This window comes from Grampus griseus, assembly GCF_964374135.1.
Source record: "Grampus griseus genome assembly, chromosome: 1".
NCBI classification, from domain to species: Eukaryota; Metazoa; Chordata; class Mammalia; order Artiodactyla; family Delphinidae; genus Grampus; species Grampus griseus.
The window spans coordinates 178,099,698-178,121,746 of record NC_139017.1 but is presented as its reverse complement, the minus strand read 5'-3'; the positions used below and the strand labels follow the sequence as shown (position 1 = coordinate 178,121,746).

The window sequence follows — 22,049 nt, the reverse complement described above, 5'->3', positions numbered from 1 at the left end:
AGTAATTGTTGCCATGCTTATTATTGACATTTTGGACCAGGCTGTGTACTTGTAATGGTGCATTTAAATCAGGTCGTTCCATGTTGGAAAGATCAGAAAGAAAGGTGTGGGTGCATAAATATGGGAGCCGTAATTAGGGTGGCGTTTCTCATTTCCTAACTGCCCACTGGAAGGGAGATTTAGTGCTGCCCGGGCCGGCATCCACGGCTCCAGGACAGTGTGGTTTGTGCTCGTCACAGGGGCCTGTTTTACATTTGGGGTCAGGTCCTGGAGGCCGTTAGAAATGCAGGGACAGCATTTCCCTGTAGCCGGGCCCTGCCATGTGCCTTGTGGTGGGAGGGATGCGACCAAAGGCAAGGAAGAGGAAGGAGGAGTCTGCCCAGGGCTTGGGTTCCAGCTGGGAAAGGGAAGTTCTTTGGAGATGTTCACGGTTTAGAAGCCACCCAGACTTCGTTCAGGGTCCTACTAGAAACGAGGACATCATCTGTTCTCCAAGGAAAGCTGCGAGGAACAGATTGTGTGAATTCAATGGAGCAGTAGCTGGTCAACCAGAATAGAACTTACTGCACAAAATCCACTGCCTCTAGGCCGGAGGGATGGACCAACAACAGACTGGCACCTGAGGAAGTCCAGGGACTGCTGGAATGGGTAGGGTCTCAATTGTCTGCATGGAATTTTAAGGTGGTTGTCAAGGTCCTGGAAATGGTCAGTGAGTGACAGGGAAGGTGGAGGTTCTCAGAGGAAGGACTGTGAACCTGAGCTGTTTGGGGTACCCTGATTTCTAAATTGAGAGGCAGGCACTGGAAAGAGTATCCAGACCGTTTCTTTTATAGGATTAGCCTAGCTTTGGATGCACCCCCTAGTTGTACCATAAATTCCTATTTAATATCCACGCACAAAACCTGTCAAGGACACATTGCTCCTCTGACTTTCAGTTATGAATCATCGTCTATCGACCCAGTTTGAAAACTATATTTCACCCTAAAGTGGTGGATGCATATGTGTGCGCCCCAAGTGTTTTGGGGGGCTCTCCCGTGGTGGGTTTTCCAGAAGCACCCCCACAATGTGCCATTTCATTAGTTCCTAAGTCCCATCATTGGTTCCTGCAGGGAACCTTGCAAAAGGGGGCCGGGTTTCTTATCATCATTAGTCATGAAGAACATGTCATCTATGGCCAGCGGCATGCTGGGCACCTTGCGTACATTATGTCTACTGCAACAGAGAGATCAGGTAATTTGCTCAAGGTCACACAGCTCATAAGGAGCTGAGCCAAGATTTAAGGTTTGCCTAGGGCTCACTCCAAATCCCATCAGCATCCTCTTTTTAAAAACTTCTTATTATGGAAAATTTCAAATATCTACAAATGTAGAAAGACTAGTATAGTGACTAGTATAATAACTAGTATAATGAACTCGGTATACTGATCATCCACTTTCAACTATGATAGACAGAAGATAGCCAGTCTTGTCTCATCCACACACAGACCCCACCACACACGTTATTTTGAAGCATACCTTAGACTGTATAGTTTCATCAGTGAATGTTTCAGCATGTATCTCTAATACATATATACACATATATCTATCTCTCTCTCTCTACATATGATCACCTTTCAAAATACTTCTGCACTATTATTATCACTCTAAAAATTCATAATAATTCTAAACATCATGAAGTATCCAATCACTGTTCGAAATTCCAGTTGTTTCACAAATGCCTTTTTTTTTCTCACAGTTTGTTTGGCTCAGTATTCAAGTAAGGTTTACACATTGCGACTGGTTGATGTATCTCATTGTCTCTTTTAAGCTGTACATTCCTACTTTTCCCACTCTACTCTTTGTCATTGAATTTGTTGAAGAATCCAGGTTGTTTGTCCTATAGAGTTTCCTACAGCCTGGATTTTGCTGTCTAGATCCCCCTGTCCTTTTTACTGTGCTCATCTGCCCTCTGCAGATCTTATAAAGTTGTAGTTAGATCCAGAGGCCTGAATAATTTCAAGTTCCTTTTGTTTTTTGTTTTTTGCTTACAGCAAAATGTTCTTCCATCAGGGACACATACTATCTGGTTGTATCTCTTTTGTGATGTCAGTCACTGTTGATAATCCATTAATTCATTAGAGGTTGCAAAATGGTGATATTTTAATTCTCTCACTTCATTTATTGTCTGGAATACTTTTATAGGGAAAGTCCTCTCTTCTGCTGTTTGCTACTTAAAGGAACAGTTTGCACAGGGAAGGTAGCATAAATGCCTGATTCTTTCTCCCTTCCTTCTTTCCTCCCTCCCTTCCTTCCTTCCTTCCTTCCTTTCCTTCCTTCTCTTTCTTTTTTTAGTTTTCAAAATAATGTATTGCATAGCTACCATCCTCCAACAATAATCAATTAATTTTTTGTGTTCTTTAAGATCATTTATGAACTTATGTGTTTAAACATATTTAATGTGTTTTAATCCATTGTTACTATTCTTATTGATGTTCAAATCGTCCCATCTTTGGTTAGTGGGAGCCTCTTCAAGTTGGTTCCTGGGTCCTTTTCACATGATTTTTAAGTCTTTGATATGGTTCATGTTATACTTAATGGTGAAACAATGTTTTCCCTCTAAGATGAAGAACAAGACAAGGGTGTTTCCTCTTACCACTTCTATTCAGCCTTGTACTGGAGGTTCTAACCAGTGCAATAAGGCAAGAAAAGGAAATGAAAGGCATCTAGAATAGAAAGAAAGAAGTGAAACAACATTTATTCACAAGTGACTTGATTATATACATAGAAGATCTGAAAGAATCTGCAAAAAAATTATCAGAACTAATAAATAAGTTTAGCAAGGTCATAGGATACAAGATCAATATACAAAGATCAATCATATTTCTATTTCAGTGGAAATGAACAATCCAAAAATGAAATTAGGAAAGCAATTCCATTCACAATAGCATCACAAAGAATAAAGTACTTAGATAAATTTAATGTACAAAGTGTAAAACCTGTACTACAAAGTCTTATTGAGAGAAATTAAAGATTTACATAAGTGAAGAGATATTCTATGTTTTGTGATAGGAAACAATTGGGAGATTCACTACTGTTAAGATGGCAATTATGTCCAAACTGATTTCAAGATTCAATGAAACCCCTGTCAAAATCCCAGTGGGCTTTTGTGTTGTTGTTATTGTTGTTGCAGAAATTGTCGAATGAATCTTTTATTTTAATTGAAGTATAGTTGTTGTATGATATTATATAAATTACAGGTGTACAATATAGTGATTCACAATTTTTAAAGGCTATACACCATTTTTAACTATTGTAAAATATTTGCTGTATTCCTCGTGTTGTACACTATATCCTTGTAGCTTATTTTATACCTAATAGTTGTACCTCTAACCCCTTACTCCTATATTGCCCCTCACCCCTTCCCTCTTCCCACTGGTAACCACTAAGTTGTTCTCTATATCTGTGAGCCTGCTTCTTTTTTGTTATACTCAATAGTTTGTTGTATTTTTTAGATTCCACATATAAGTGATATCATACAGTATTTGTCTTTCTCTGTCTGACTTATTTTACTTAGTATAATGCCCTCCAAGTCCATGCATGTTGCTGCAAATGGCAAAATTTCACTCTTTTTTGTGACTGGTATTCCATTGTGTATAGATATCAACATCTTCTTTATCTGTTCATCTGTGATGGACACTTAGGTTGCTTCCATATCTTGGCTATTGTAAATGATGCTGCTGTGAACATAGGGGTGCATGTATCTTTTTGAATTAGTGTTTTTGTTTCTTTCAGATATAAACCCAGGAGTGGAATTGCTGGGTCATATAGTAGTTCTATTTTTAGTTTTTTCATAAATCTCCATGCTGTTTTCCACAGTAAATGCATCAATTTACATTCCCACCAACAGTGTACAAGGGTTTCCTTTTCTCCACATCCTCTCCACCATTTGTTATTTGTGTTCTTTTTGATGATGACCATTCTGACAGGTGTGACGTGATATCTCATTGTGGTTTTTATTTGCACTTCCCTCATGATTAGTGACGTTGAGCATCTTTTCATGTGCCTGTTGGCCATCTGCAGTTATTCTTTGGAAAAATGTCTATTCAGTTCTTCTTCCATTTTTAAATAGGGTTTTTTGATGTTGAGTTGTATGAGCTGTTTATCATGTTGGATATTAACCCCTTTATTGGTCATATAATTTGCAAATCTTTTTTCTATAAGTCCTCTAACTTTGTTCTTATTTTTCAAAATTGTTTTAGCTATTCTAGGTCCTTTGTATTTCTGTATACATTTTAAGGTTTTTTTTTCATTTTGTCCATGAAAAAAACCAATCTTAAAATGTATACAGAAATACAAAGGACCTAGAATAGCTAAAACAATTTTGAAAATAAGAACAAAGTTGGAGGACTTATCGCCCCGACTTCAAAGCTTACTATAAAGCTGCAACAATCGAGACAGTATAGTATTGACATAAAGATAGAAAATAGAATAGAATATGAAGTCCAGAAATAAAGCCTTATGTTTATGGTCAATTTATGTTCAACAAAGGTACAAAAGCAATTCATTGGGGAAGAGGATACCCTTTTTTTTTTTTTTTTTTAAATAAAACCAAAACCAAATGGCACTGGGATGATTGGATATCCATGTGCCAAAAACCAACTTAGGCCCTTACCTCACACCATACACAAAAATGAACTTGAATGCATCATAGACGTAAATGTAAGAGCTAAAATTATGAAACTCTTAGAAGAAAATACAAGGGAAGATTTTTGCAATCTTGGGTTAGGCAAAAAGTTCTTAGGTATGACACTAAAAGCATGATTCATAAAAGAAAAAATAGATAAATTGTACTCTACCAAAATTGAAACCCTTCGCTCCTTAAAAGAAGCAATTAAAAAAAAAAGAGAGAGACATAGATTGGGAGAAAATACTTGCAAATCACATATCTGATGAAGGGCTTGTAACCAGATTTTATGTAAATAACTCTTACAACTCAAAAAGAAGAAGACAAACAACTAAATTTAAAATGGGCAAAAGATTCAAATAGACATTTTACCAAAGAAATTACATGAATTGCTAATAAGGACATGAAAAGATGCTCTACATCATTAGTCATTAGGGAAATGCAAATTAAAACCCTACCACACACCTACTAGGATGGCTATAATCCAAAAGACAGACAATGCCAACTATTGGGGAGGGTGGGGAGCCTTTGGAATCCCCATGTATTTCTAGCGGGAATGTAAAATCATGCACCCACTTTGGAAAATGGTCTGGCGGTTTCATTTTTATGTGATCAGATGTACCTATCTTTCACACATTGTTGCTAGATTTTTGATCATGTTTAGGAAAGTTTTCTCCACTTTCAGCTTAGAGAAATTCACCTGCATTTTCTTCTAGAGTAATGTATGATTTTCTTTATTGCATTTAAATCTCTGGTCCACTTGGAATTTATGCTGCTTGTAAGATGTGAAGGATTGATTCAATTTTATCTTTTTTTCCACGTGCCAACATCACTTATTACAAAGTCAGTCTCCTCCCACTGACTTGAGATACCTCCTTCACTGTATACTAAATTTGTGTATGTAAGTGGGGATAGTTCTGGATTTTCTATTCTGTTCTGTTGGCTGTCTATTTATTTGTATGACAATTCCATACTTTTTAAAATATAGAGGCTTGGGCTTCCCTGGTGGCACAGTGGTTGAGAGTCCGTCTGCCGATGCAGGGGACACGAGTTTGTGCCCTGGTCCGGGAAGATCCCACATGCCGCAGAGCAGCTGGACCCGTGAGCCATGGCCGCTGAGCCTGCGCATCTGGAGCTTGTGCTCGGCAATGGGAGAGGCCACAACAGTGAGAGGCCTGCGTACTGCAAAAAAAAAAAAAAAATATATATATATATATATAGCGATATATATATATATATATATATATATATATATATATATATATATATATATATATATATATATATAGCGAGAGAGAGAGAGAGAGAGGCTTTACAGAATGTGTTAATAGCTGGTAGGGCTAGCCTCTAAACCTTGGTGCTCTTTATTGGAATCTTTCTGCCCGTCCTTGTTGTTTTTTTCCCCTCCCAATAAACTTTATAATAAATTTTTCTAGACACAGAAAAAATACTCTGCTGGGATTCTTGTTGCCATTATGTTACATTGATAAATTAACTTTGGGAAGATTGACATTTTTATGATCCTAACTTTTTCTTACGTTCATTTATTGAAACCTACTTTTGTGTCTTTTAGATAGTTTTTCTCCTTAGGTTTTGGGAATTTCTTATTATATTTATGCCTAGGTACTTCATTTTCTTTTTCTCTAGTAAATGGCGTCTTCTGTCATTCCTTCTGTCTGTTTTATTTGTGTGTGTGTGTATATATGACACACACACATAAGCTATTATATAAGCATATATATTTTGTTGATTATGTATCTTAATTTTATACCTGCTTGTTTACTTTTATAATTTGCAGCAGATTTTCCATTGGTCCCATGATCTTTTTACCATACTGCACCAAGTGTTACTGGCTTTGCTAACTATTAGTTTCTTAGATTAAAAGGTTTCTTGCCTAGAAACCTCCCGTTAGAAAGAACCTGCTGGTTGTTCACCTTTTTCCCCTTGACATTCCTCTCCCTGCTGCAATGGAGGACTTCGATTGTTTTCCCAAGACCCTCTTACACTGTCAGCCTTAGTTCGGCTTCTCCCAGAAGGAGGTCCTGAGATGAGGATGTCAGTACAGGCAGTTTATTTGAGAGGTTGTCCCAGGAAGCAACAGAGGGGGAGTATGAACGTGAGAGAGGAAGTGGAGGCATACAAAGAAAGGGTATTTTTTTCCCAGCAAGTCACCACAGTGGGTGACTGGAGCTTGTGCTCTGGGGGACAGTACAGAGTACCTAGAGTTATCCTAACCATGGGGCGAGGAGGTCTGGATGGCTTCTGTGTTATCCCAACCCGGACAGGAAGTGAGGAAGCTGGGAAGCCACCCACCAAATCCCCGTCCATTGGGTGAGGGGTGCTTTCAGGGCATCAGGGTTCACCCAGCCAGTAGAGCAGAACTGGGATTCAAACCGGGACTGGCCCCCCAGTCCATGCCTTGGAGGAAGCTCTGGAGAGCCACAGTGACTCCAAGTGAATCCTGCTCAGTCACTTTCTGGCTAGAAAGGCTTGATTTCCTCATCTTTATGTTGGGGATGGTAATAATACCTACCTCGTAGGGTTGCTGTGAGGATGAAAAAATGTAGGTTATAGACACAGACATAGATATAGAAATAGGTGTAGATCCAGATATAGATGTAGATATAGATACAGATACAGACATAGGTGTAGACATAGATGTGGGTGTAGATACAGATGTAGATAGAGACATAGATGTAGACATAGATGGAGATATAGATGAGATATAGAGACATAGATGTAGATGTAGATAGATATAGATACAGATACAGACATAGGTGTAGACATAGATATTGGTGTAGGTACGGGCATAGATGTAGATAGAGACACAGGTGTAGACAGATATAGATGTAGGCATAGATGGAGATGAAGATACAGATGTAGATGTAGACATGGATGGAGATGTAGATATAGACATAGATGTAGATGTAGACATAGACACAGGTGTAGACATAGATATAGACATATTGGAGACACAGGTGTAGATATAGACCTGGATACAGAAGTAGATGTAGACATAGATGTAGGTATAGACATAGAGATGTGGACATAAATGTAGATGTAGACACAGGTGTAGACATTGATATAGACATAGATGGAGATACGGACGTAGATATAGACTGGATACAGATGTAGTTGTAGATATAGATGTAGACGTAGGCATAGATGTAGACATGTAGATGTAGATATAGATGCAGATGTAGACATAGAAGCAGACGTAGGCCACACGTGGCACGCTCCCCTAGCGCTGACAGTAACTGAGAGCTGGTGACATTGTCGTGTGGCAGGACTTTTGTGCCTCGTCCTTGCAGTTGCCATCACCTTCTGTCCTCAACTCCATTCCTGCTTCTTTGCTCTTCTCAGATGGGTGCTCCCTTTCATGCTGTCATGAAACTTATCAAAGCTCTCCCCTGACGGCCCCCCTCTCTCACGGTCTGGCCCACTTCTCCTTCTCCCCAGGGCAGTGCTCTGGCCCCCTGTCTTCCTCAGATCCCTCCCACCAGCGCCGACTTGCTCTTGACTGTGCTCTGGGAGGTGGCGCAGCCTCACTTCCTTTGCATCGTGGGGCACGTGGGCCCCTCTGTGTGCAGCCTGTCTGGCCTTCCCTTTGCCATTCTCAGGACCCGTGAACTGTGCGGGGAGGACCTTCCCCCATCACGCAGAGCAGAGCAAGTTCTAATAAAATCCGAGTGGCAGATTAAACACTATTAGGTTGCTAATTATTGCAAGTTAAAATGATGATTCCATTTATTAAGGCCATTTAAGTTGGACACTCTGGTCCCCTGTGGGATTATGTCCTACTGAAAGTGTTAGATGACAGGGCCCCTCATGCTCCCAGAACGCAAAGGGTAGGTCACCAGAGGAAGATGGGTTTCCTCGGGTGGGTGCCGTTGTTATTCTGACTGTGGATATGATGGTGTCTGGGGGCGTCCCCTCTCTCTGGGTCATACCGTTTGTGATCTGTGGACAGTTGGCCTGAAGACACTGCTGAGGTTCACTGACCATGTTTAGATAGGGCAAGAGGATGGAGCAAATCACACTTCCTGTCTTAGCTCACGAGAAGCTGGATTGGATTAATGTCCTGTCTTCTTTAGCAGATGAGTATTCTGGGACTGAGGGAGTCCCTGCAACACTCTCGTGAGTGTCTTCTTTCCTGTTTGGAGGGGGCGAGACAAGCAGAGCCCGTCTATTTGTTGAGATGTCTTCCTTTGCTTATTCCTTGGACAGTGGCTTAAGCGCAGCCGTTGGACTTTGGGGTCCTTCTAATGGGTCTTTTAGGGAGCGAGAGGACTCACAGCACTCTGAAGATTGGGTGCCTGTACCTAGAGCGGGGCTGAAGTGGAAAGGGGCCGGCACCGTGGGGACCGTATTCCAGCCCGCCTGCCATTCAGAAATGAAAGAGGACTGTAAGGTTTTCAGTGCAGCCTCGTAAGTGCGAGACAGATACCGTCAGGTGACAGGTTGTGACAGCGCGTGGAGCTGCTTCCCCATTGTTTTAGTCGCGCAGACTTGGGGAGGAAACCAACACTGACACAAACCAACCGCACGGTGATTGGCAAACAATGAAGTGTTGGGAGTCGCTGCTGAAAGTCGATAATTTCCAATGGAATTGCTGTTTAATCATCACCTGGCCGCTGAATGGCACAGCCCGGCTGGGTGGGAACTACAATTAGCTGCTGTCAACCTGGAGTGATTTTTTCTTCCCCTACAGACAGTGGAATAGTAAGACATCAATAGCCAACGTTCTGTGCCCAACTGTGAAGTGGCCCATAGTTCAAAGGAAAAGAAAAGAAAGGGGTGGGGGCTCTTGCCCCAGCCCCGGGGAAGACTGGCTGCTTGCTTTCTCACCTCTGCCACAGCAGAGAAACAGGAGCCGACTTGCATCAGAAGGAACCTATCTATGAAACAGAAACAGAATCACGGACATAGAGAACAGACCGGTGGTTGCCAAGGGGGCGGGGGGTTGGGGGAGGGACGGAGTGGGAGTTTGGGGTCAGCAGATGTAAGCTGTTATATATAGAATGGATAAACAACAAGGTCCTACTGTACAGCACAGAGAACTATATTCAATATCCTATCGTAAACCATACTGGGAAAGAATATTTTAAAAAAGAATGTGTATATATGTATAATTGAATCACTTTGCTGTACAGCAGAAATGAACACAACCTTGTAAATCAACTATACTTCAATACAAAATATATTGATTAAAAAAAGAAAAAGAAGAAACCACTTCCTTTGCCTTGTTTGTGTCAGGAGCTCTCTCACCCCGGCTAGGAAGGAGCTGGAAGGCCTGTGTGGTCCCCTGGGTGCACAGATCACTTCCCTTTCCTTTTTCTGTGTTGAGCCTTCAGGTGGAGAGTGGCACAGCTGGCTAGGGCTGGTGCGCCGTGTCTTGTAGCTTTCGGGGGCATCTTCCTTAAAGGATGGACCTGCCCCCAGCTGCTGGAAGGTTTACCATAGCACTTGCCCTCAGCTGCCGGGGGAGTTTAGTTCTTTGTCTCCTTGGTGTCTCCAAACCAAAATTTGTCACCGCTACGGCTACACGGATGAGCGTAAACGTCCTCTGCTCTTTGTGGTTGACGCTTGGGGTCTTCTAGGGAAATGCAAGATTCTCTTTGTTCTTTTTAAACGGCACAGAGAACGGCCATCCCACTCTTAGCGTTTAGCAAGTGGGTAACTATTTTTCTAAGATATGGTGGTCGTGGACCGAATAGACACATTTGCCTGGCAGTGCTGAGCCCTTTCACAACTGAAGCCCAAATGGGAAAGAATCAGGTACTTAGCTTGCTTGGGAAGAAGGGCTGTAGGGCTCTTCCGCATCCAGTAGGAATCTAAATGCAGGCAATGAATCAAGAGCGTCTGGCCTCAGCGACTAGTTTCTCCATTGGTCTGTTCTTAATGTAGTCATCTAGTGTCTGCGTTAAACTTATTTATTTACTAATGTTAGGTGATGGATTAAAAAATGTGCAGAAAATCTTTCTACAAGAGATAAGATATTGCCGGCCGCCGTAACGCTCCCGGCTCTTTTTGCTTCCTTTCTGCTTTTCCTAGTTTTCAGGGCAGAGCTCGGGCTCCCACACCATATATCCTGATTAGATAGTGGATATTACTAAGGGGATGTTTTTTAAGCCTATCATTGACACATTTAATTCATTAGCTACCAAATCCACAAGTCAAATTTTGCATGGCCATACCGCCCGCAGGGGTGGGATAGGGAGGGTGGGAGGGAGGGAGACGCAAGAGGGAAGAGAGATGGGAACATATGTATATGTATAACTGATTCACTTTGTTATAAAGCAGAAACTAACACACCATTGTAAAGCAATTATACTCCAATAAAGATGTGAAAAAAAAAGAATGTAACAAGGTGGGAGGGAGACGCAAGAGGGAGGAGATATGGGGATATATGTATATGTATAGCTGATTCACTTTGTTATAAGGAGAAATTAACACACCATTGTAAAGCAATTATACTCCAATAAAGATGTTAAAAAATAATAAAAAAATAAAAATTCTCTATGATAAAAAAAAAAACATGGTTAATCCAGGGAGCTGCAATAAAAGGTGAAAAATTATGTCCCAGCAAATGTGGAATATTGCTCTTCTGTAGAGACTTTTACTGGTCTACGATATCTTTCTTCATAAATTTTTCTTCTGCTCGGTTCTCTTGGTAACTTAACCGTTTGTTGTTTCCAGACCGCAGAATGGCTCAATGATCCTCTACAACAGGAAGAAAGTGAAATACAGGAAAGATGGGTATTGCTGGAAAAAGAGGAAAGATGGGAAAACGACCAGAGAGGACCACATGAAACTGAAGGTCCAGGGAGTAGAGGTAAAGAGCAGACAAGGCTCCCTTGTTCTGCAGATGGCATTTCTGGGCTGCAATAGGATGGAAATGGTTTCGGGTCATTTGATGCCAGGCACTTACTGTCAACAGTATTTTGTTTGTCAAGACCCCGTTTGTTGTTTTTCTTTTTTCCTAACTTTTTACCCCGTGTCGCCATTTAAGTTTTCCCTGAAACCAGATGTAACTAAGACGCTCCTGTTTCTTGAGAGTCATTGGTGTACAGATTGGGATCAGCAAGATTCTTGCAGAATCACAAGGAGCCTCCGGTGCCTTGAGAGTTCGGGAGGAAAGAGGGAGCTGTGTAAGGCATCTCCCTCTTGAGGGGGCCAGGGACGCCTCTGTTGAGCGGATCCCATGGGAGTGGTGATCCCCAACCAGAGCCTGGCTTCCCTCTCTCTATTCACGAATGCTTCCGTTTCCCACTGGGTGTTGCAACCTCAGGGAGCTCACAGGTATTAAGGATAACAAGGTGTGTTGCAGGGCTGGGACAGAGGTGGGCACAGTAGAAAGCATCCTGGGATGTTGTGCAAACTTCAGATTGTGGGAGGACAGGGTGCAGTCTGGTTCCCTTGGTATCGTCCTGACCCCACGTGCTCTCACTGTGGAGGAGCCATGGAGACGTCCCCCGGTTCCTCTTTTCCATTGTTTGAGGGCCTGAGCCATGTGTCACAGCGGGAGAGAGAGGGTGTGAATCGTGGTGCATTCTGGGCAGTGAGTTGGTGAGCACCCACTTCTCTGCTTTCCCTGGTGATCCTTGTACAGGATCTTCCCCGGGAGTATGCCAGCTGCTGTCCTGGGCCAGGAGCTGGGAAGCTGGCTGTGAGCCACCTGGGAATTCACAGAGGTCAGAGAGGGGCTCCCAGAGTCCGCTGGTGCGTTGGGTCCTCCAGTGTGTCAGGATTAATCTCCAGGACCCACTCGAGTTCAACGGCTCCCTCCACGCCGACGTGCTTTGTGACGCACTTCATCATTGTGACTTCCTCTATATTAATCATGTGCTTTTACGGCTGTTAAAACAGCATCCAATGGCTTTTATTCTATTGCTCCACAGAGAGAGATAACTTGGATTTTATGCTTTTGCGTTTTTTTTTTTTTAAACACCTAGTAACAATGCTTTATGATGATGAACAAAGAAAAAGGCGGGATAGGAGAAATCCCAGTTCCCTGTGTTCTCCTGGGCTCAGTGTTTGCTCGGCTGATAGAAGCAACTGCACGAAACATTCAAATGCAGACTACCAGAACATGCTGCTCCAAACCCAACTCCAGGACTGTGACTGGTGATAGTGCAAACGGAGTAGCCATTGTTACCGAAACTGACGGAGGTGGGGCTTTGCTTGTACCCTCCTAGATGGAGGAATAGATAGAAAGCGAGAAGTGGGGGAGGGGCAAGTGAGGGGCCACTGTGCTGTGGGAATTCACACCCAAACCTCGCCATCAGCCCCCATGCCTGTGGGCCTCTGGTATATTTCATCTCCGTACTATGTAAGTCAGGAACTTCTGGTTGTAAGTAACAGCAGGGTGGGATTCTTCCTCAGCAGCAACCAAAGCTCAGGGGAAAAAAAAAAAGCCACAGTGTTCCTTTCCTTCCCTCCTGTTATAAGTTAGAATCCTCACTGGATGGAATCAGAATGATTTATGGTTATTCTTAGGCCATACTTATGTTCGGAGTTACTCGTGGCTTCCTCACTTGCAGTCTAACATGTAGACGTGTGTGTGGGGGGGCGGCCTGGACCCTCAGACCACCGAGGAAGGGGATGGACAAGACAGTGCGGGGTTTCCATGACTTTCTGGACGTGAGCAACAGCAGGGCAGTAGGAACGGGAGGCGGGCTTGGAGGAATTTAGCAGCAGCACAAGGGGTGCGTTTTCAGGTTCTTGGAGAGTGAGGCCCCAGGTGGGTGTGAAGTGTGGTGGTCGCTCCCATTGGGCTTGGGGAGCTGTCCCATTGAGTCGATCAGCAGACGTTGACTGTGGCCCCTACTCTGTGCAGGGCCCTGTGGTGTCTACTGAGAACATAGGAGCCGCGTTCTCTGCCCCAGGGACTCGCATTTAAATCGAGGAGGTAGCCGTGTCCATACCTACAAGTCATGAACTGTACTGAGGAGTACAGAAGGCTGAGCGTTTCAGAGAAGTGTCCTGGGAGTTCAGGGTGGGCTGGGATGATCAGAGAAGCTTCCTGGGTGAGATGGGCCATAAGTGAAGCTCTTAAAGTTGGGGGGGATTGTCTGTGTAACGTAGTGTTTCCTAGCTTAACTTTCTCTCTTAGCCTTTGGATTCTGAGATCCCCCTTCCCTTGGAACTGCTCTATAGTATTCAAGTGTATAAGCGTTTGAATCACTCCTTGGTCGGTGGACTTTTGGGTTCTTTCCTGGTTTCCAATGTTACGATACTTCAGTCGACGTTCTCATCCATGTCTGCTTGTGCACGTGTGCAACCCAGACCTGGCATTGCTGGGTGTAGGGTCTGAGTATTTTCAGTTTAACTGGATGCTGTCAAATGGCTCCCAAGTGGCTGTGCTAACTACCTGCCCACCAGCACTGAGAATGACCATTACTTCTGCACCCTCTCCCACGCTGATGGGTGAAAGATGATACCCCGTGCAGTCTGAACTTGGGTTTTTCTTAGTTATTCGTGGGGACGAGCTCATTCTCGTGTTCGTGGATGTCCTTTGCTGTGGACTGTCTACCGTGGGCATGATTTTTAAACAGCCCCAAAGGAAGATTTATCTGGCAAGAGCAGCCCCACATCTCACCGACGTTTCTCCTGCATTTGCTCTGATCTGGACCAGTGGCTGGGAAGCCCCGTTGTCATGCAGGGGACAGTAGGCAGGTCGGCCTTCCCACCCGGGAAATTGCAATGCATATATACCTGGGTTTTGCATCTCACAGGAGGGGGGCTTCCCAGTCCGGACTCTGCTTCCTTCTTCAGTGGATTCAGTCAGGTGGTTCCCATTGACTTAGTACATATATCATGCCAGGTAGGGCGCCAGCCAGCTGCCCCTACCGTTGGGTGAGGCAGACAGTCCCGCCCAGGGTCTTGGAGTTGTGATTTTCTACCACTCCGGCTGCTTTCCTCAGTTCGAGGGCATGATAGATATTCGGATTTACCATTTAACATATCACTTGCTGTAAGCCTTCCCTCAGGCCAGGGAAGCTTCCAGCCCTGTTCGTGGAACTGCTCAGAGGTCTGGCTTCTTTTGTTCTCAGAGGCTGAGGCCCCTGGTTACACAGGCAACTCAAAGGCACATGGATTTTCTCATCCAGGCCCAGGACGGGGGGCAGCCGCTTTAGAAGTTGATGAGCTCTTAGGTCCGTGATTAGTTGTCTTGTCTATAAGCCAAGGAGAAGCCAGCTCAATAAGGTTTCCTGGGGTGACAGAGGTTGGCAGGGAGGAAAAAGAAGGTGGTTGTGATGTCAGCATTTCATCAGATGAAATCTCAGCAGGCCTGAAGCGGGTCCTGCTCTCCAGGTAGATTGATGCCTGCTGACCTGGGGCCTGGGGTGTGCGGGGAGGGGACCTCTGGTGGTGGGGGGAGCACTTCCTGAATGCAGAGAGGCACACCTGGTGCCCCCGTGTCTCCAGGATCACCACGCCATGGGTGGGATGAGCTGGGTGAAGTCAGCCCAAGGAGATGTTGTTCTTTGGGCCAAGCTGGAAGAGTATTTTTCAAGTTCATGGTGCTCTTCTCTGGCCCCAGAAGCCTGCGGGGCTGTCTTCTGCCCTGTCCTCCCTCACCCCTATTCCTGAAATCGCCGGGTGTCTCAGAATCCAGGCTGTCGACTTCCTAGCCCTTTCACTGCTGGGTTCCCATGACAGGAGCCACCCCTGGCCACAGGCTTACAAATGTCCTGTACACCATCTCACTCGACCCTTCTCAGAACGTCCACACCAGGTACATGTGACTACACCCGTTTCACACATGAAGAGATGGTACCTCGCGAGGGCTTCTCTTGCTCCACATCCCGCCACGAATCAATGCAGAGCTGGGACGTGAGCCGAGATCCGCCTGGCTCTGCAGCGTGAGCGCTTGCCCTGGGCATTCTGGCGGGGTTTTGGGTCAAGTCCAGCACATACCCTTCGTTCATCAGCCAGCTGTTGAATGCTTTCTACCCACCAGCACTGGGAGAGGTACCGAGGATGTAGTGATGTCAACAAGGGCACTCCCCTTCTCATGGGGACAACTTTATCGCGGGGTCATGAGGGCTGGGATGGAAGACTTACGAGGCTCTGGACCGAACACATAGCAGGGGCGCCTAAGGCAGACTTGGTCTTAAGAAACGACGTAAACGCAGGGAACCAGGTGTTGGTGAGGGCTGGACAGTGAGGGCGTAGGGATGGAAACGAGCGATGGGCAGAGACAGAGGCTGCTGAAAAGTAGCTAACATGATTTACAGCAACAGGGGCCCAGAACTGTGACGTGTGAGCATCTCTCTCAGCCCTTTGCAGACCAGATACTCCCCCGCCTGGGGACGAGGCTCTCTGCTCTGATCACAAGGCGTGCCTTGCCGTGAGGTCCTGCCTTTGGAACCGATGCGTGGACATTGCACAGAAGCTGTTGGCTTGACTGTGGGTAGCACGGAGAAAGGCATCCTTCCCCACTGAGCCCGTTCCGAGGTAGACAGGTACCCCCTGGCCTGGACCATCTGCCCAGCAGAAATGCCAGCCATTGCCTCTGACCAGAATTTTCAGCAGTGAAGAGAGAGTTTGGTTTTGCTGACCTCTTTGTGCTGCCTGAAAGAATGAAAAGCTGCTTTGACTTCTCAACTAAGTGCCTGAAAGCTCAAAGCCCCGGCTTGCATGGGGAAGTGGCAGGCAAGGTTATGTTTTTGGACGTGGCCTCATTAGAAGTGATATTCTTTATTTGGACACTTAGGCCACGTATTAAGAAGGAAAAAAAAAAAGCACCTCTTTTAAAAGTAGGAATGATTTTGTAGTTACCGCATTAGGAATTAACAGGGCATGAAATAACTGTCTGCCTCGTGGCGATGTCAGATCATTTCAGCTCCGCTTGCAGCCGTAAGATAAATAGGTATCTTGCTTGCAGCTGATGGAAAATATTTAAAATAGCCAACCACAAACATGCATGGTGCCCAAATTGGGTTTGGGAAACAGCAATGAATAGATAAGGGGTAAGTGAGTGGGCTGATGAAACAGCTGAGTGGCAGAAGCTCACAAAAGGTCAAGTGAGTCTGCATGTTGCCACTCTGTGCTTTTCAACAGAATACAGATTTTTTGCTTTCCGTAAGCGATCGTGTAGCTTTGGTCTGTGGATGTCTTATTTCACCCCGTTCTTCTTCAGACTTGCCATGCGCCCACTGGTCTACACCGTATAATGTGTCCCTTGCTCAGAACCTCTTTTCCCCACGTCTACGTCAAGACTGTGTTAGCCTTGTAACTTCTGAACCTTCTAGGGCGTCTTCCCTGATCTGCAGTCAGAAGAAATTATCCCCTGTCTTTCATTGCCATAGCGCTCCGTCTGTACCTTTCCTGAAGAGGTGTTCTCTTTGACTCTATATGAGCTCTGTCCAGTTCAACAAACATAAATTAAGTGTCTAGTATTTTCTAGATACTAGAACACCTCTATCTGGTATCTAGATACTAGGTGATCTGTTAAGCACAGGATCTAGAGAGGCAAGTAAGACAGAGCATTCTTTTTTTAATACTGTTTTTTAAAAAATTTTTATTTATCTATCTATTTTTTGGCTGCACCGCGAGGCATGCAGGATCTTAGTTCCCCAACCAGGGATCGAACCTGTGCCCCCTGCATTGGGAGCACAGGGTCTTAACCACTGGACCACGAGGGAAATCTCACGAAAGAGCATCCTACTTGGGAAACTTTCAGAAACATGAAATTGGTCATTGCAATATGATGCGGTGATTGTTGCCATGGAGAAATGGTGTTAGAACGAACTTGTTTCCCTCTCTGAGGACAGGGTCTGATCAGTCACCCATGGGAACTCGTTCTGAGCAGTGGGATCTGCTGAAGGACCACCTGCCTTCACAGGTACTCCTCATCTGAGCCTCAACCCAGCCCTGCCGTTCAGTCACGGCAGCATTTTTATCCCTACTGGTCCCATGTCTGAGACTTGAACCCAGGTTCAAGTCCAGTCCCAGCCACCCCTCCCGTCCGGTGCCGAGAGCTGTGGTCCAGGTGTCTGGTCTCATGACTCCAGTGCAGGGAGCCGCTCTGTTTAGCAGCAGCTCAGAGGGTCTCCCAGGGCTCTCTTCTGACTTTTAATCATCTGAATTTTTGTGCCGCATTCTGCTGGCATGCGGACACGTTAAAACTTAATTTCCTATTACCTGGGTGTGTGTCGGTGGTATCAATTCAGGAGCTCAAATCCATAGTCTTTCCTTAATTTCTAATTACTCAGCATCCCTGGTGACATGTCCCTACACAATTCATATGATTAAAATTTTAGCTGATAAATAACATAAGCTACCGACGTTTTAAAGTGGCAGGAGCGCCCTGTCTGTTCACAGTCCGCTGGCTCCCAGAGGCCTGGCCAGGGTGCTGGTTTCGCTTCTCCTTCTTCAGCTTCCTCCTCCCTGACCACAGCCAGCTAGTGACAGCAACAGCAAGGACGGTGTGCATCACTTAGTGAGCTCCTATTGGATACCCGGTCCTGTACCCATCACTCTAGAAGCATCACCTCATTCAGTGAATTGGCAACATCCCTTTTGGGTAGGTACTGCCCTTATCTTCATTTCTGTAGCAGTAATTCATTTCCAGGAGGTTAAGGAATGTACCCAGGGATACCTAGCTGGTTAGTATCAGAGCCAAGATACCGTCCCAGGTCTGTTGCTTCCAGATTCACAGTTTCCTCATCCCTATTCCTCATTGGCTTCCAAAACACCTGGATCCCCAGAAGACGTGTTATTGGTCCACAGGGTGCTGAGAACGAAGGGTTTAAGATACAGTACTGAGCACCCTAGCCTGGGTCATTGTCAAGACTGGGGATCAGGAAAGCCTTTAGGAGAAAGGATGGGCCCCCTTCTGGCCACTGGGCTGCCCTTCCTCATAACTCGAACCAGTCGAAGAGGAAAGAGCCCCTACCTCGCTGGGCCTCCAGCCCAGGAGCCTGGCTCCCTCAGGCCACCAGGGGCTGCGGAAGGCCTGGATGCCCCTTGCTGTCCACTTCCGGGGTTGGGAGTTCGTCCTCCAACACTCTGAATACCCTGCATGACCTGCCTTAGCTCTGACTTCAAGTCCTCTAGGAGCCTCTCATATTCCCATGTCAACCTCCGCGTAGGGATAACAAGTTGTGTTCATTTGCTCCCACAATGAACTGCCTATTTCCATTTGCCCTGAAGCCACAGCTTTCAAGCTTCCAGGATATTCTCACTCTGGTGATAAGGGTCTGTGTGCTCACTCTCCCTGTGTAGCGTTGCCAGATTTAGTGTGTATGCACGCACACACATACACACATGCACACACACTACACACACCCATATACATACATGAGAGACAGATGCCCAGTTACATTTTAACTTGAGTTAAACAAAACAAAAAAAAGAGTTTTTAGTGCAAGTGTGTTCCATGCAATTTGGGGGATATACTTATACTAAAATGTGATCTGTTGCTTCTCTGAAGCTCACATTTATTTAGTCCTGTGTTTTATCTGGCCACCCTCCCACCATCAGAGCAGTTTCCTGGAAGTCTTTGCAGACAGAGATTTGCCTACTTGGGTATTGGTCTCATTGAAGACTCGCAGAACTGAGTTGGTTTCTCTCCAGACGCATTATTGATGCAGGAACCGTAAAAACAAGGACAGATACTGGCGCCGGCTTAGGAAAGAAAGCCTTCACTAGTTAGCTAGTGAAGCCACGTGTGGCCAGGCCTGGGCCCCTCCTGCCCTCTCTGGGAAGTGAGTCGTGGGAACCTCCTCTCTCACTAGGTCTGCCGAAGCCCAGGTTCCATGCCCTTATAGGTTCTGCCTCGAGGAATGCAGGCCTCCTGCCAGTGGTGTTTGGAAGGCAGCTTGTTAGCGAAAGAGGTGCCAGGAAGATTTTGAAGGAAACACGTTTGTAATTCCTTGCCTTCCTTATATCTCTGGTAGATTACAGCATGTAAAATACTTTGCAGTTTCCTTTTCAGCTTGGTTGTAGCCTTCCTGAGGTAGAAGCTCCCCGTGAAGGAGGAGCCACAGAATGCCAACTTGCTATGCTGAGCCTGTATTTAATTATTATCATAGCAGTCTCTTAATATCATTGCAGATTAGCCCACGAGGACATGAATGGAAATTTTAGCATATTCAATTACAGCGGAAACCCTTGAACACCACTGTCAAAATTCACCCAGGGCCTTCCTCTGTCTACGCCTCCACATACAGCAGGCACAGAGATAGACATTACCCAGGCCACACAACCTTGATTTTGTAAGCACAATTTGTGGCCTCGTCTGCAAGGTGGGGATGCCTTTTAAGAACATGATACATCTCCTACCCCGCCTCAGTAAATGACCAGATTTGGTTGTTTGCATTGGGTAAAGGATGTCTCTGACCTTCACTTGACTGAATAGTAAATTATCCATCTTCTGCACATCTTTCAGTTCCCTAACGTTGCTGGAGAAATTGACTTCTGTCATCGGCAGCTGCGGCTTGTCTCTGATGGGGCAGTTGGTGCTCAGAGGGTATGAGTCTCCAGCCTCGTCCTAGAAGAGTCACACCCAGCCCCCTTTAGTTGACACCAACACAGGGGAGTATTGTGGCTTGCAGAGTAATCAGGCCCGCGTCGCTCTGTCTGTCCGCTTCCCACAGGCCAGCAAAAACCATGGGGAAATAGAGGTGCCGTGAAGGGCTTTTGTGCAGCCAGGAGTGGGACAGAGAGAAGCAATACTGCATAAATGAAGGATGGAGCAGCCATTCACACAGCTGCTGGGGCGGGGGCTGCTTCAACGGCTGCTGGCTCTCGTCACCTGGTTTCTTGTGCGAGGCTGTTGGGGTTTCTGACTGCTAAGCCGCCCTCCACTAGCCCTCCCTGGATGCGAGGCCAGAACTGTAGATGGAAAGCAGGTGATTTCACGAAAGAACACCTTTCTGGTTCTTGAGTTTTTCTTCCAGAGAGATGAAATGACCTTGCATTTCCTTTTTGTTCTTCTTCTTTTTTTTTTTTTTTTTTTTTTTGCGGTACGCGCAGGCCCAGCGGCCATGGCTCACGGGCCCAGCCGCTCCGCGGCATGTGGGATCTTCCCGGACCAGGGCACGAACCCGTGTCCCCTGCATCGGCAGGCCGACTCTCAACCACTGCGCCACCAGGGAAGCCCCTCTTTGTTCTTCTTAATTCTAACACCTTGTAATGCCGTGTGCCCTTCAGGGTTTGCCTCTCCTTCTTGTTGCAAAACTCCTGCAAAAGCTGAGAGCTGCACAGACACATATGCAGTCACATGGCTGCTTGCTCGCCACCGTGTGGTCCATCAGTCAGCAGCACCAGCCCACCTGGGAGCTCATTAGAAGGGCAGATTCTCAGGCCCTGCCCCGGATCTACTGCATTTGGAAAAGATTGACACATGCCATCCTCTTGTTGTTGGTGGAGTCCTCCCTTGGTGACTCAGTCCTAGGCAGGTGGTTTTTCTAATCTTATCTTAAGAAAAAAGTAAAGGAAAATTTTACAAGTTAGTCTGGTAATTCATTACTTGACTCCCAGCATCTTTTAAAAATATCTCACTGAAACCTCTGATGTTTGAGCCTGTTATTCCTTGGCCATGAAGGGGAGAGAACAGCAGGTCTCTGGAAGCAGAGCACACAGCGAGGCTGCCAATGACTGAGCAGCTGCCTCAGCTTCTCTCCTCCAGGTGAAGTAGCCCTGCTCTCGCATTGATCCAATGTCCCCCCTGTAGCCCAGTGCTTGGCATGGTACCTGGTACACAGTTGGTGCCCAATAAACACCTTTGAATGAATGAATGAATGAAATGATGTATTTCTTCTGTGATGGGCTGGACCGTACAGGGACCCCTCACTTTTCGAAAGTTCAGTTTACACCAGGACGCTTTTACAAAAGACCTACATTTGCACCTGTTTTCACTAACCGAAAGAAATCCAAAGAGAATTTTCGCTTTTAGGAAAAAAGGCGAAAATAGTGTTCAGTGTTGGTTTTGCAGCAGCTGTAGTAGGAGATACTGCACCCCGAGCAGAAGGAGTGACCCCACCAAGCTCCTTCCTCCAGGACCACACTCAGCATCTCGGCATCCAGTCACCAGAGCTGTGACCTGGGTCTGAGCATCTGTGCTTTATCTCCATTTATTTTGTGCTTTTTTTACGTGTGTCCTAAGGTAACTGCTTCTTTGCCTTATACCATTTCAACTTACAAAACGTTTCATAGGAATGCTTTACTTTCGGATAGCAGGGAAACCTGTAAGTAGTTTCAGTTTTGCTGGCCAGAGGTCTCCATGGCAACTATTGTAACGTGAAAGCAGCCATAGGCTATGTAATTAAGGAATGGGTGTGACTGTGTTCCAATAAAACTTTATTTACAAAGACAGTCTGGGGGCCAGATATGGACCGTGGATGTAGTTCGCCCATCTCTGTTCTAGGTTACAG

General features: G+C 45.4%; 1 protein-coding gene across 1 annotated transcript in view; it reads left to right on the top strand.

Annotated features, from left to right (window-relative positions):
- The window catches only part of CAMTA1 (calmodulin binding transcription activator 1), an 895,524-nt gene that overhangs the window by 435,886 nt on the left and 437,589 nt on the right, over positions 1 to 22,049 (top strand). Inside the window, 1 exon segment of the mRNA XM_082665985.1 lies at positions 11,362 to 11,497. Coding sequence (XP_082522111.1) covers positions 11,362 to 11,497 — 136 coding nt within the window.